The 15,334-nt window shown below is 37.4% G+C and overlaps 1 protein-coding gene across 1 annotated transcript; it reads left to right on the top strand.

Moving 5' to 3' along the window:
* The first annotated feature begins 6,850 nt into the window (after positions 1 to 6,850).
* Positions 6,851 to 15,334, top strand: LOC129880193 (PH, RCC1 and FYVE domains-containing protein 1-like). The gene is made up of 10 exons (XM_055954122.1): positions 6,851 to 7,003; positions 7,146 to 7,428; positions 7,865 to 7,951; positions 8,338 to 8,427; positions 8,760 to 8,840; positions 8,959 to 9,117; positions 9,212 to 11,317; positions 12,915 to 13,061; positions 13,892 to 14,172; positions 14,834 to 15,334. Exons 2-10 carry the CDS (start codon positions 7,381 to 7,383, stop codon positions 14,928 to 14,930), a joined length of 3,096 nt encoding a protein of 1,031 aa, XP_055810097.1. The 5' UTR covers positions 6,851 to 7,003; positions 7,146 to 7,380; the 3' UTR covers positions 14,931 to 15,334.

Here is a 15,334-nt window from a genome sequence, read left to right on the forward strand (position 1 = left end):
CAGATAACTTGCGAGATGAAATATGTAGAGCATCAAAGTGCATTTCTCATGACATTTGTTTATGGAAAATGCAAAGATACTCTTAGAAGACCGCTTTGGGATAGACTTATGCATCACGCTTCCACTAACCTTCCATGGTGCACAGTTGGGGACTTCAATGTCATCAACTCCACGAATGAGAAACTAGGTGGAATCCCTTACAACATGAACAAAAGCTTTGAATTCATTAGCGTTATTGAAGCATGTGGCCTAATAGATTTGGGGTATCATGGCTCAGACTACACTTGGTGTAATCAACGAGATATGCATAAAAGAATATGGAAGCGACTCAATAGAGCTATGGTGTCCGATAACTGGTTAACCGTTATGCCTCACACTTCAGTCACCCATCTCCCCTCTACTGGTTCTGACCATAACCATCTACTTATAGAAATGAATGAAAGATAGGATTCCACTATTAAATATTTTAAATTCTTAAACTGTTGGGTGGATAACCCTACTTTTCTCGAAACTGTAGAGTCCTGTTGGGATAGACCCGTGACAGGGAACCCAATGTGGTCCTTTCACCAAAAAATGAAAAGGCTCTCCTCCACACTTAGCAAATGGTCGCGAGTGGAATTCGGCGACATTTTTGCCAAGGTTAGGGAATATAAAGAACTGGTGAAAATCTCTGAAGAAAATCTGTTAGTATCCAATAATGAAGAAAATAGGATGCAATTGCATGCTCTCAACGCCGAATACATCAGATTTCTTAAAATTGAAGAAAACATTCTCAAACAAAAAACTCAGCTACATTGGTTTAAGGATGGAGATGCTAACACCAAGTATTTCCATGTTTTAATCCGTGGTAGGAGAAATCGACTTTTCATTCACAAGGTTACTAACGAAGAAGGGGATTGGATTCAGGGCGACGAGCACATTGCTAGAGCATCTTGCGATCATTTTCAGAAAATATTCACAGGTGATCAATCTCCGATTCCGGAGAACATCTTGAATTACATTCCTAGAATAATCACAGATTCTCAGAATGAAATCCTTCAAGCCACGCCTACTATTGAAGAATTGAAACATGTGGTCTTCTCCATGAATCCTAACTCTGCAGCTGGTCCAGATGGTATGAATGGAAAATTCTTCCAAACTTGCTGGGAGATTATTTCGGAGGACCTACTAGCAGTCATTACTTCTTTCTTCGGAGGGTATGCTATGCCTAAATTCTTTTCTCATGCTTGTTTGGTCTTGCTCCCTAAGGTAGATCACCCCAACACACTCTCTGACTATAGACCCATTAGTCTCAGTAACTTCACCAATAAGATCATATCAAAACTCATTAGCCTCAGGCTTGCACCGATTCTCCCCGTTCTTGTTTCTCCTAATCAATCTGGATTTGTAAAAGGAAGAATCATCTCCAAAAATATCATGCTAGCACAGGAGATTATCCACGATATCAGAAAGCCCGTTATTGGTGACAACGTGGTTATCAAGTTAGACATGGCCAAAGCATATGATAGAGTCTCCTGGTCTTATACTTGTCTGGTACTGAGAAGGATGGGCTTCGGTGAGACCTTTATTGATATGATTTGGCAAATCATGTCTAACAATTGATACTCTATTATTATTAATGGATCTAGACATGGTTTTTTCCATTCCACCAGAAGGCTCAAACAGGGTGATCCTTTTGCTCCCGCTTTATTTATTTTGGGAGCGGAGGTGCTTTCCAGAATGCTGAATAGTCTTCATAATTACCACTTCTACCATGGTTTTTATATGAAGAAAAAAGGCCCACAAATTAACCATTTGAGTTTTGCGGATGACGTTATCATCTTTTCCTCCGGAAGGAGGGAAATTCTTCAAATTATCATGAAGACCTTGACTCTGTATGAAAAGACATTGGGGCAGCTTATAAACAAAAATAAGAGCCACTTCATGATGCATCCCAATGCACTCCAAGACAATGTGGAAACGGTGAAACAGGTTATGGGTTTCACTCAGAAGCATAGTCCCATCACCTACTTAGGATGTCCTCTGTACATTAGCAGGCAAAGAGTCATGTACTACACGAACATGGTCTCTAAGGTGGTCAACAAAATTAGAGGGTGGCACTCCAAAATCCTCAACTACGGCGGTAGAGCTACACTCGTGAAATACGTACTTTAGTCGCTCCCCATTCACCTTCTTTCGACCATTACTCCCCCCCCCCCATACTACTCTCAAACAGATTGAGAGAGTCACCGCTGATTTTTTCTGGGGGTGGAAGGATAACAAGAAAAAATATCATTGGGCTTCATAGAAAAAACTTTGTTATCCATATGACGAATGAGGTATTGGGTTGAGGAGAACTACAGATGTGTGTAAATATCTCCAGTTCAAGCAATGGTGGATCTTTAGAGCTAAATCAATGTTGTGGGGTGAGTTCCTTAGAGCCAAATACTGTCAGAGAGCCAACCCCATCAGAAAAAAATTCCATTCTGGCCAGTCGCTTGTATGGAAACACATGATGCACAACAAACACATTGCTGAACCTCACATTCAATGGAGGCTTCACTCGGGTTCGTGTTATTTTTGGTGGGACGATTGGCTAGGTATCGGCCCCTTAACCAACTATAGGCAGGAATTGGGAAACGCAAGCAATACGAGGGTGGCTGATTTTCTTATAAATGGGCAATGGAACATCGATATGCTAAATCAGTTGGCACCAGCGCAACTCGTCCCTCTCATTACTTCTTCCACAATTCAGATGCAAGGAAACACACCCGATCAGGCCATTTTGAAGCCTAATACCAATGGGAACTTCACATGTTCCTCGGCATGGCAGGTTGTCAAGGAACACCGGACCAAGACATTTTCCGACTATTACACTTGGCACAAAAACATCCCCTTTAAATGCTTATTTTTGTTGTGAAGGGCTTTTAGAGGCAAGCTGCCAACGGAGGAAAAGCTAACTGCATTCGGCTATGATTCCACTCCATGTTGTTGCTTCCACATTCCAAGTCCGGATACCATAGAGCACATTTTCAGCACTGGCCAATTCGCTAGGAATATTTGGCGCTACTTCTCAGATTCCCTAGGCATAAGGCATGAAGGCACACCCCTCAAACCTCTTGTTATGAGTTGGTGGCTTCGCAAGTACCGCACAGAAGCTCATAAACTTATCCTTCACTCCACCCCAATATTTTTATATGTTGGAATTTGTGGAAGAATAGGTGCGCGAGCAAATACGGGGGGAAGAGTTCTAGTTTGGCGAGAGTGAAATTTGCAATTTTTAAGGATATCTCAAATCTCCTTAGAGTCGCGTACCCCTATATCCATTGGCCCTCGAACTGGATCCACACCATCTCCTGTATAGATAAGTGTACTCATGAGATGAAGATCACCCAAGTCTCGTGGATTAAGCCACAACTAGGTTTCGTCAAGCTGAACACTAATGGCAGTGCGTTGGGTAATCCGGGGCCAACTAGGGGGGTGGAATCTTAAGAGATCACATGGGTAAATTCATCTTCGCCTATGCCATACCGTTAGGGGAGGGAACCAACAATTAAGCCGAACTAGAGACGGCAGTTTATGGGCTTAAATGGTGCATTCAAAAGGGCTTTCAACACGTTATCCTAGAAGTTGATTCGGAGTTGCTCACTAAATGGATCAATCATCAAACGAAACCTCCGTGGAGCCTTCACCAGGTAACTCATGACCTTGTTGTTATTTCCAAATTATTTGCTTTCTTTTCTTGCAGGCATGTATACAGGGAGGCAAACTTCACTGCGGATGCTCTCTCCAAGCACAGTCACATTCTTACCACTCCAGGCCACTACACCACCCTCTAGTAGCTACCTCCTGGTACTCGAGGATACTACATGCTAGATAGAGTCGGCCTGCCCAGCTTCAGACGGAGGAAAACCAAACGGATTAAAAAGCCTCCATGATCTACTATTTCATTTTGCACCCTTGGATTGAGCACCCAATTACAGTGTTCCCCCCCTATTTATGCTTTCCTAGTTTCTTTGTGTCAAGAGGAGTCCTCTCCTTTAGGTGCATAATTTTTAAGTTTTCTTTTCGTGTGCATGTATCGGGAATGAGTTGGCTGACCTTAGTAGGATGGCCGGCTTATGAACCACCATAGGATTGGAGGTTAGGTCTATACCCCCTCCCTGTATTTTTATCTGTTTTATGTATAATACAGCTTGGGGGTGAGCGGCTTAACCCCTGGCCGCGCACGAGAGGTGGGAGCCTCGTGTAGGGTCTATTCCCGGAAAAAAAAAGTGGCTTATTTAATTTGACTTGGATTGTCACATAATTTTGACACATGACATAATTTTAGTGGCCTATTTAATTTGACTTGAATTTTCATATAACTTCGACATGTGGCATGATTTTAGTGGCTCATTTATTTGACTTGGATTGCCACATTATTTAGACTATTTTCTTGAATTTAATATAGTCTAAATTAATTTATGAATTTAAATCCAATATAATTTTAATGTTTACACTCCCCTCTCGATGATATATCTCTATCCCCTCTCGAATATATCCCTTCCCTCTTTGATACATCCTTCCCCTCTCGGATGCATTTCTACATATGTATTTGGATGTCCTATCTCCTTTCTGATACATCTATATCCCCTCACTGATCATACATTCCTTTTCTCTTGGATACATCCCTCCCTTATGTATTCGGATGTCGGTTGATGTATCCGAACTCCATAAATATTAAGGGGTTTTTATAATTTGAAAAAAAAAACAAGAAAATTATGTAATTAGCTCTTAACACTATGAAATTTATGTAAATTACACTAAATTCTTAGGCTTGTGCTGTCTAGGTAGGACTGGTCCTTATTAACAATTCTACTTTTAAGTGAAATTGAAAAAAAATAGTGACTTTTCTGATAAAATATAATAATAAACAAATTTTGTTCCCTATTTATAAATAGTTTAGTGACTTTTTAAGTAATGAACTCTTTGTTGATCTTCTATGAACGTCTCTTATATTTTCTGGTCAAATCAATTGTAATGATATTATTTTTACGTCTCTCATATGATATGATAATTTGATTCCTGTTTATTGAATAATATAACACGATTATGTTCAAAGGCAGACTCACATTTGAGTAAGAAGGTGTACGTGTACCCGCTAACTATATAATATACATGTATATACTTAAATAAGGATAATATATTTAATTGTGCACCATTAAACACAAAAGTTTATTTGGTGCACTGATCCAATGCTTATCTTTCCGCTTCTTCGCAAGCAAGGTGTCATGTGTTCAATTCTTGGTCACTTTGTTTTTAACCTCAAAGTATATAGTGTCAAAATCATCAAGTGTCGATACGTCAACTAACACGCATTCATGTCAGTAATGTTTTCATCGTCTTCAAATTCTTAATTTGCCTCTAACCGCAACATCGTAAGAACTCAAATTAAAATCTAAAAATTTAGTTACAAGATAATCAACAAGTAATAACAATTGAAAAGTATATATATATATATATATATATATATATATATATATATATATATATATATATCAACTTTAATTTATTACTTGCTTACATATAATTAAGTTAGATACTTACGGATCATTTGAATTGTTATTGCTATGATGTAAAATCTAATTTGATGAACATAAGGAACTTGGCTTTGTTCTTTTGCTTTTATTTTTTATAATATAAGAAATAATGACATTAGTTTTTAGGTAAACGATGAGTTTTTTAATAAAAAAAAGGTTGGACTTTTTGGTCCAATAAAAATCCAAAGTACATAACAAAAGAAATAGATTTCATGGTAAGCTTATTGGAAAATATAATTATATTTATGAATACAATAATAATCTCATCAGTGGGTACGGAAAGGGTGATGTGTATGTAATCTAACCTCTTTTAAAAATATGTATAGAGATTTTTTTCGATAGACTCTTGAATCGAGTAAGCATTTCAAAAATCGAATATGTAAAACAAAAATTCAAACAAGTCATGTTGAAAATAATTAAGAAGAAAATAAGTATCAAAGAACAAATAATACAATAATTGAAACTAAAAAAAAATAAGTTATATTAAAATTGAGCTAAATAACCGTCATTGCCTATTATCCTTCGGCTCGAAATTTGAACTTATGAATGGGAAAAATATAAGAATCCCATATTCCTTATTTAAAACAATATAAGATTGAAAAATAAAGATTCTTAGGAAATAAGCAGATTTTTTTCTAGAAAAAAACAAAAAGGACTTTTAGTTTCTTTTTCTTTTTCTTTTTGACGAAGAATCAACGGTGATTTGATTAAAGGAAAGATATTTAATTTAAAATGTAATGTATTAGAATTCTCCTTTTTGACTAATAGAGAATCTCAAACGTAACGACATACTCCTCCGCCTAAATTTATTTATCTAATTTTAATTTAATACAAAATTTAAAAAAATATTTAAATCTTATAATTTTAAATTAAATATATCTTAAACATGTTACGAGTATAAAAAAAAGTTTAATAAATCAATTTTTTTTCTAAAATAAAATAAATAAATTAGAACGAAAAAATATATATTTTTTGGCCTTATTTGTCAAAAAGACAAAACCAAACATCTCAATCATCTATCATGCAGTCCCAGGTTGGGTACAACTTTGTCGGGTTGCTGACATGGATTAAAAATTTACCAGATAACAGGAACAATAATTAATTAATTAATTAATAATAAAAAAAAGAAGAGATCATTGGTACAGACAACACCAAATAGAACATTAAGGGACGCACGTAGGAATTCTGATTCCTTAATTTTGTTTGGTATTATTACAATTTTTACTAATATGGGTTTCTGAAAAAACCCTTTTTATTTTCAAGATTGAAACAATAAAGGTTTCAATTTCCAGAAAGCATTTTTCTTTCTTAATATTCAAATACATTCATTGTTTTGCATGTTTGTATCCATTTCTTGAGCTCCCAAATAACATTTTGGCTCATCAGATAATAATATCAACGGTTTGATTAGTGAATCACCTCAAATTTTCAAGAAAAAAGAGGTAAAAATGCGGCCTTTTTGTTATTAAAATGTGACCCATTTTGCTTAATTGCATTTCTTGGATTTATTTAAATTTTCTGGATTTTTTTTTGTGTAATGTGAAAAACGGTGACTTATATTAGGGATTTTTCATCTTGTTTTAGGAGTGAATGACTGATTTCAGCTGCTGAGGAGTTGAATGTTGATAGTTTTTATGTGTGAAAAAGGGAATGTTTTGTTGAGAATTTTAAAGAGTTGTACAATGGGATAGATGAAGGGGATTGGTTGTTGTATTTATATATGGGGTATACTAGTAGGGGGAAAACTTTTCCCTTTGGTTTTTCAGATGGGTTTTGGTTCAACAGCTGGGGGTTTTCACCTAATAGTATTACCACTTGAATGGCTGATTTCCAAAGGTCTAGTCTTGCTGATGGGGACATTGATCAGGTACTTGTTTTCCTTCCATTTTTCATATTTGCCAAACTACTATAGACTTACTCTTTGCTGGTCGGACTCTTTAAAAATACTATCAGATGTATGTCAGATCCTTCAAAAGCTGTGCATTTTTGGAGGCAAGTAGGCTGAGGGTTCATCTGAACCCCTTTCGGCAGAAAATGTTTATACATGGTTAAAAATATTTTTTTATGTATAGCAGATGTTGAACTCCCTTTTGACTTCTTCATATTTTGAACCTCTAGTAAAAATCCTGGTTTTATCACTGCCAACACAGGTATGGTAGCATTTTTGGAGGGTCCGAGCAACATGTCTATAGAGTACATTATGAAGTTCTAGATTTAATGAATGAATTATTACCCTGCATGTAGATATTGAGCTTAAACTTTTCTGCTTGTTATCTATTTTCTTGGTTTTGTTTCATTTGAAGGCCATTGCAGCACTTAAGAAAGGAGCAAATCTGCTGAAGTATGGGCGCAGAGGAAAACCCAAGTTTTGTCCTTTTCGTCTTTCTAATGTGAGTTCTTTAATTATCTCATTTTCAAAATATAATTCTCATTTGCAGCCATGGGGTTCACAAAATCAAAGTTGGAGTACAGTATCTACGGCTTTTTGTTCTTAATATCTGCAGTACGCGATAGCAGACAATAGGAAAAATGTTTTGAAATCCTTGCTCTCGCAAAATCTTGATATTAAGGTTTCTTGCTATGCCTTAATTGGCATAGAATTGAGAACTTTGAAACTAGAAATCACGGATCATCAATGCCATTTGGAAAACAAACAATCAGTATGTGAAAAGATAACAAAATTGGTTGAGATCCTAAGGCCAGGAAAAATTCAGGAACTAAACTTAATGTTGAATATCCCTTTGATCAAGTACTAAGGGATTTCTTGATGTGTCAGGACGAATCTGCGGTTATATGGTACCACGACAAAGAAGAAAAACAGCTTGAACTTTGTCATGTATCAAGGATTATTCCTGGACAGAGAACTGTGAGTTTGACTATTCCCACAACTTTCTTCCCTTATAAAGGAAATTTTCTCCCTCGAGTTTCCTTCTAAATAGAGGATTTGCAGGTTTTACTCATTAAGAGAAGGTGGATTAAATTTTCTGATCATTGATCAGTAAGAGTAATTTCTGCATCAAGTTTTTGATTGTTTGTACCGTTTCATTAAAGGATTTCACAGTTCACAAGGGCTTTGCTATTCTTACGTCTTGTCAAATTTAGATCCTTTTCTGTGTGGTTATACATTCCTCTTCCTCTTGTGCTAGACCTTTAGTTTCAAGTGGCTGACCAAAAGAGCGGTAATTTTCTCCTCCTCAGGCAATATTCCAGCGGTATCCTCGACCTGAAAAGGAGTATCAATCATTTTCTCTCATCTGTAACGACCGATCTTTGGACTTGGTAGGTCTCTGATTTGTCTTCTCAATGAGATTTAGTGTTCTTTCCAGTTAGGAAAAATGACATTTGATATTACAAGTCTTAAAAAAAATTCTAGAACTGAAATGATTATTCTGTGTAGATCTGTAAAGACAAGGATGAAGCTGAGGTTTGGATTACTGGGCTGAAAGCAATAATTACGCGGGGACGCTCTCGCAGGGGAAAAAATGATGCAAGAAGTGAACCTGTGTTTTCTGATAGTCCACATGGTCAACGAGTCACCACATCAACTTCATCTATTGTATGTTGGCATTTTGTTGTACCTTCAGTTGTGTGTTTTCATTCTTTTCCCCTCCAACTGATTCGAATATTGTATGACCATCTTTTTGCCTCAGGATCAAGGAGACAATCAGAGAACCGAGAGTCTACCTCAGAGTAGGCTTGGAAAAGCCTATGCTGAGATTATTCAATACACTGCAGCTGGCAAGAGTCCTACACTTGCTGAAACAGGTTCCTTTAATCTTAGCTCGTTGTCTGCTGGAGCGCTTGACAACTCAAATGCTCGAAGTTCTACAGCTGATACATTTCGAGTTAGTTTATCCAGTGCTGTAAGTTCGTCCAGCCAGGGTTCTTGCCTTGAAGACTTCGATAACCTTGGAGATGTCTTCATTTGGGGAGAAGGCACTGGCAATGGGCTATTGGGTGGTGGCAAGCACAGAATTGGCAAATCATCTGGCACAAGGATTGATGCTTATATTCCCAAATCACTGGAGTCAAGTGTGGTGCTTGACGTTCAGAATATTGCCTGTGGTAATAGGCATGCTATGCTAGTCACAAAACAAGGAGAGGCGTTCAGCTGGGGTGAAGAGGCAGGGGGCAGGCTGGGTCATGGGGGGGAAACAGATATTTCACATCCCAAGCTTATCAAAAATTTCAAAGGAATGAATATTGAGGTGATTGCATGTGGGGAATATCATTCATGTGCTGTTACATCCTCTGGGGATCTATACACTTGGGGTGACGGTGCTAAAAGTTCGGGTCTTCTTGGACACAGAAGCGAAGTCAGTCACTGGATCCCAAAGAAAGTATGTGGCCTAATGGAAGGTTTAAGAGTGTCTCATGTTTCCTGTGGGCCTTGGCATACAGCTTTCATAACGTCTGCGGGCCACTTGTTTACATTTGGAGATGGAACTTTTGGTGCATTGGGTCATGGAGATCGTTCTGGATGTATTTCTCCTAGAGAGGTGGAAACTTTCAATGGATTGAGGACACTCAAGGTTGCTTGTGGTGTTTGGCACACTGCTGCTGTAGTTGAACTAATGAGTGGATTGGATTCTAGACCATCTGACGTTCCGTCTGGAACACTATTCACCTGGGGAGATGGAGATAAAGGGCGGCTTGGACACGGTGATAATAAACCAAGACTAGCTCCTGAGTGCATAGCAGCATTGGTTGACAAAAGTTTCAGTCAGGTAGCCTGTGGCTATGCCATGACTGTTGCTTTGACAACTGCAGGCCGAGTATATACAATGGGTAGTACTGTTTATGGCCAACTTGGTTGCCCTCTAGCTGATGGAATGTCTCCAATTTGTGTAGAAGATTATCTCGTTGACAGTACTGTGGAGGAAATTTCTTGTGGTTCACATCATGTTGCAGTTTTGACTTCCAAAACAGAAGTTTATACATGGGGAAAGGGTGAAAACGGACAACTTGGTCATGGAGACTGTGAGAATAAGTGTACACCTACTCTAGTAGATATTTTGAGGGATAAACAAGTAAAGAGAATAGTGTGTGGCTCAAATTTTACTGCTGCTATTTGTGTTCACAATTGGGCATTAAGTGCTGATAATTCTATATGCTTTGGATGTCGTATCCCTTTCAATTTCAGAAGAAAACGCCACAATTGTTACAATTGTGGGTTTGTCTTTTGCAAAGCATGCAGCAGCAAAAAGTCACTTAATGCATCATTAGCCCCAAGCACAAACAAGCCATATCGTGTCTGTGATGATTGTTTCGACAAGTTAAAGAAGACAATAGAATCAGAACCTTTCTCCCGAGTTCCAAAAGTCAAAGCTGGAAATGCACTTTATAAGGCAAATGAGCAGACAGATAAAGAGAGCGGGCTTCCTCTATTAGTAGGTCAGACTTCCAGACTCTCATCTTCTGACTCATTCAACCGTGCTCAGGGCAGAATTTCCAGGGTTGATCAATGTGAGAACCGTGCATCTTCCTTTCAAAATGAAAATGCTCCAAGGGAAAGCTTTACCTTATCCAAATCACCAATCAGTACATTTCGAGTTTCGAAAAGTCTCTTCTCAGCTTCTCTTCCAAGTACTAGAGTGGTCTCCCAGTCAACATCTCCTTTTACAGGAAAGAGAAGTCCATTGTGGCCTGCAATACCAGCTTCATATCCCCCTGCTCGTACAGCTGAACTAGTTGTAGATAATTTGAAGCCAATTAATGATAGCTTAAGCCAGGAGGTCAAACAATTAAAGGCACAGGTGAGCTATTTTTATGCGGTGAAAGAATTTTCCAGTTTCTTCATTCTAAATCTTAGTGCTTGTGCTTTCTCAATTCTATATCTCTTTGTGGCTTCTTGGCTCTCGTGCTAATAATAATCTCTGTTCCTTGTTCAAGTATTAAATATTAAAAAGCACTCTGCTAGTTTTTGCCTCTCATTAAGTTAATGAGGTACTAAAACAAATAATCATTTTACAGCATCGCAATGGTGCTAAAATTCATGCCAAAACTTCTAATTTATATACTTAACTTCTAATTTATATGCTTCTACGGAAGATTCAAATTATAAACATCCCATATGAAACTGTTACTGGACCAGTTCACTAGAGCATGTAACCTTCACATTTAAAACTGATCTTTCCATGTGGCTAATATGTGTGTCTGCATGTGGTGTTATCAAGAAATGTGTACGCATGCAGAAACAACCTCTCTACCTTCACAAGGAAGGCGTAGGGCCTGCGTACACACCTCCTTCCCCAGACCCCACTTGTGGGTGGGTATGTTGTTGTTGTTGTACACATTATATTGATTTTGGGTGCTACAAGAAATAGGTTCCTTAAATGATTGATGTTTTATTATTATAAGCTTAAATGATTAATAGTTTTACATACTTCTATCAAGAATCTATGTTGAGTTATTCATATTTCAGACCTTATTTTAACTCAACACTTTTCCAATCTCAGTTCACTGAGTTTTAAGTCTGTCTACCCTTTCGACCAGTTTTCTCTAGTATACCTTTGTCTTTTCCATTTCATATACCATTCTCGAGAAATTGATGGTGTAACGGAATTATTCATTGTCTATTTACCTATATATTTCCACCATGCTACACGGTTTCTACAGTGCTACAGTCTTGAATTCAGCTCTTCTTAGGAAATAAAGGTCTATTTTTGTTCTGCCTCCCAAAATCTCTTCCCTCCCTATATAAGCATCAACTGTTTCTCTTTCCAAGTATCCAAGTTGTGTTATTCAGATAACTAGGCTTCAAGAAAATACATGTTGATTTTATGAGTGAAAATGGGCTGTTTTCTCTTTTCTAGGTTACCTTTAACATGACAGCCTACAAATCTACGCGTTATGAACCATCACGCAGGCTTATTGACAAGAAGAAGAAATGAGGAGAGAAAACCATTTTACAATCTTTGTTCAGCATATCGATTTCTTTAGAATGAAGCTGTCTTACCTCTGAAAAACATTTTTGAATTTGTAGGCATGCCCACCTGCTTTTAGCTTGACAAGCAACAAATTACAATCTTTGTCCAGCATCTTAAACAAGTGAACAAACTACTATCAGATACCTATTAACATAGGTGGATGATCGCTAGCTTCGCATCTTTAAATAATAAGCTCATGGTCGATCAAGATGGCAACTTAAATAGATTAGTATTGGACTTGGGACTAGGTGGGAATTTGAGCTCAATTCCCTCGATGCTATTGGATTTGAAATAGCGTTTACATAGTTGATCGTCACTAATTTACACAATAGTTTAAATATTCTTGACGCAAACCTCTGTGAGCAATTGAGTAAAGTGATAACAAAGTTTCACACTGCTAAGCTTGCCTCAAAAATACTTGTAGCTGGAAGAGCTGGCAAGCAAATCTCAACTTCTAGAAGCTGAACTTGGGAGAAAGACAAAGCAGCTGAAGGATGCGACTGCAAAAGCAGCTATTGAAGCAGAGAAAAGAAGAGCTGCGAAACACGTAATCAAGTCTCTGACTGCCCAGGTTAGATTATCGCAGACGTTTAATCTCCAACGTTTGCATATTTATTGCACATAAAGTCTTTTAACTATTTTAGCATTCTTCAGTAAATCAACTTTTTATAGCCTCATGATCTCATATGCCCTTCTCATATTTTGCTCTGCGCTGGGCAAATATTTGTATCTATTTGCTCATCAGTTGCAGTGATTCGCTTTCGGTTAGCAGTAACTGGAGCTCGTTCCAACATGTGGGAACTCAACCTATTAGTTTGGATATCGTAGTGTGCACGTTATTCATTCAATAGTATGTGCTGCTTATTGCTGTTTTGCCGTGACATAAATTTACATGGTACATAGTAACATATGCATGACCTATAAGGTTCTCATTATACATCAGTTGGCTGTTTGTGTTTCTCAGAAAGCATTCAGAGTATGTAACTATGTCTTCTGTGTTTTTGTTTACTCATTCCATTTCAATTTTGTTTGTATGCTTTTGACTTGGTACGGAGTTTTAGAAAATAAGGAAGACTTTTGACTCTCGTGGTCTTAAAGATAAGTACAATGTACCAAAATGTCCTTTAATCTTGTGGTCTTAAATATGTCATGTGGAAAGTTGTTAAAGAGTTGCCAAAAAAGGAAAGAGACATTCTTTTTAAACGGACTAAAAAAGAAAGTAAGACAAACATATTGAAATGAAGGGAGTATTTAGTTATATCTCACTGCATAAACTCGCTACATAAAATGAATCACTTGTTTATAAGCTTTGGGGGAGAGTGTAGGATTTTGCTGATGTGCATTATTAGTTTATTACTGTGACATGTATTCTAATGGCATAGATAATCCAATTTTCTACAGCTAAAGGAGGTAACTGAAAGGCTTCCAGAAGAGCAGATCTCCACCAGTAATTTAGATTTTAATGTTGAACAAACGTCGTTTAATCGTACCCGTCCTTCTAATGGTAAATGTGTAACCACCACAACCCTAACCGAGTGCAGTGGCACTTCTAATACTGCTGTCTCAGCCAAGAAGTCTAGAGGGCAAAAGCCAGAGCGCATGTTACAGGTTGAACCAGGCGTGTACCTATATCTTATTTCCTTACCCGATGGAGGCAATGAACTGAAACGAGTTCGTTTCAGGTACTCATCCTTTAACCTATTTCATTTTTTACATGGTATAATCATGCAATGCTCTGCTCATTTAGCAAGAGGAACAGAAAACTGTGATTTGAGCTGAAAATACCTGCAAAAGTTGTTCAGTTATCACTTAATTTGTTGCTCGGACATATTGATATTTTTGTCTTCTGCGCCACTTTAGTTTCCACCAGAATGACAAAAGAGGTTAAATATCTTTCCTCTTGTGAATTGAGAACTAATATATGGTTGTTGCCCCAAAGTGATCATGCTGGATGGCTTAGTGAAAGCCTTTGAATCGCTATCATGCTTGGATTCAGCTAGTTCTTTATCCAAAAACTCTGCATTCTATTGGAAAGCTCCATTTGCCTTGTTCATAAACTATGAATCCAAGCATGACCACGATTCCATAAATATTGTAGGTAAAACAGTGTATTCGACATCCAAATAGATGGACTAATACTCTCCATACCTACCCTAACTAAAATGTGTCATCAGAGATCAAACAAGGACTACATGAAACATAAAGCATCATGCTGCACAATGTAATATGTGTTGCAGAAAAATCTTAATCAGTGCTTTATTTTTTACTTTGCTTCGACTTGAATCATGATTAGTGGTTTATATCATCATGTGTTTACTGAAGTTTCTTGTGCTTTCCTTACAGCCGTAAATGCTTCTCAGAGGATGAGGCAGAAAAGTGGTGGAACGAAAATGGACAAAAAATCTGTGAGAAGTACAACATCACACCAGATCATGTCTAATTGTAGCAACTAGCAACTGTGCATTTTGTCCTGTAAAAAGACGCGAAGGAAGGCTATACAATGGATTCTTACGATGTTCTCTGCTCTTTGCTATGACACTGGAAATTTTGTTCATTTTTGAGGCTTGAGCAACTACATTTCTGCATTCAAAACTAGAACAAGGAGCAGCAGCATCCGGGAATCAGCTGAAGACAGAGGAAAAGGTTATGGAGAGATTAGAAGAATCTGATTTTTAGTTTGTATTTTTTGTATATCTTTTTTGACTCGAATGTCTCTATATTTTTTGACGATTTCATTTTAACTATAGCTAGTTTTCATGTAGCAAAATTAGTGAGCAAAACCAACCAATATGTAGGTATAACTTTTCTTTATGAATTTGATACAACAGTCAAGAGTTGCACATT

Source organism: Solanum dulcamara, chromosome 2 (genome assembly GCF_947179165.1).
Source record: "Solanum dulcamara chromosome 2, daSolDulc1.2, whole genome shotgun sequence".
In the NCBI taxonomy this organism is placed as follows: Eukaryota; Viridiplantae; Streptophyta; class Magnoliopsida; order Solanales; family Solanaceae; genus Solanum; species Solanum dulcamara.

Bases quoted from the DNA above. Each gene is read 5' to 3' on its own strand.
- LOC129880193 (XM_055954122.1), top strand. From the start codon at position 7,381: ATGGCTGATTTCCAAAGGTCTAGTCTTGCTGATGGGGACATTGATCAG. The intron at 8,428-8,759 runs GTGAGTTTGACT...TCTCCTCCTCAG, and splicing joins TTATTCCTGGACAGAGAACT to GCAATATTCCAGCGGTATCC. The intron at 11,318-12,914 runs GTGAGCTATTTT...AAATACTTGTAG, and splicing joins TCAAACAATTAAAGGCACAG to CTGGAAGAGCTGGCAAGCAA.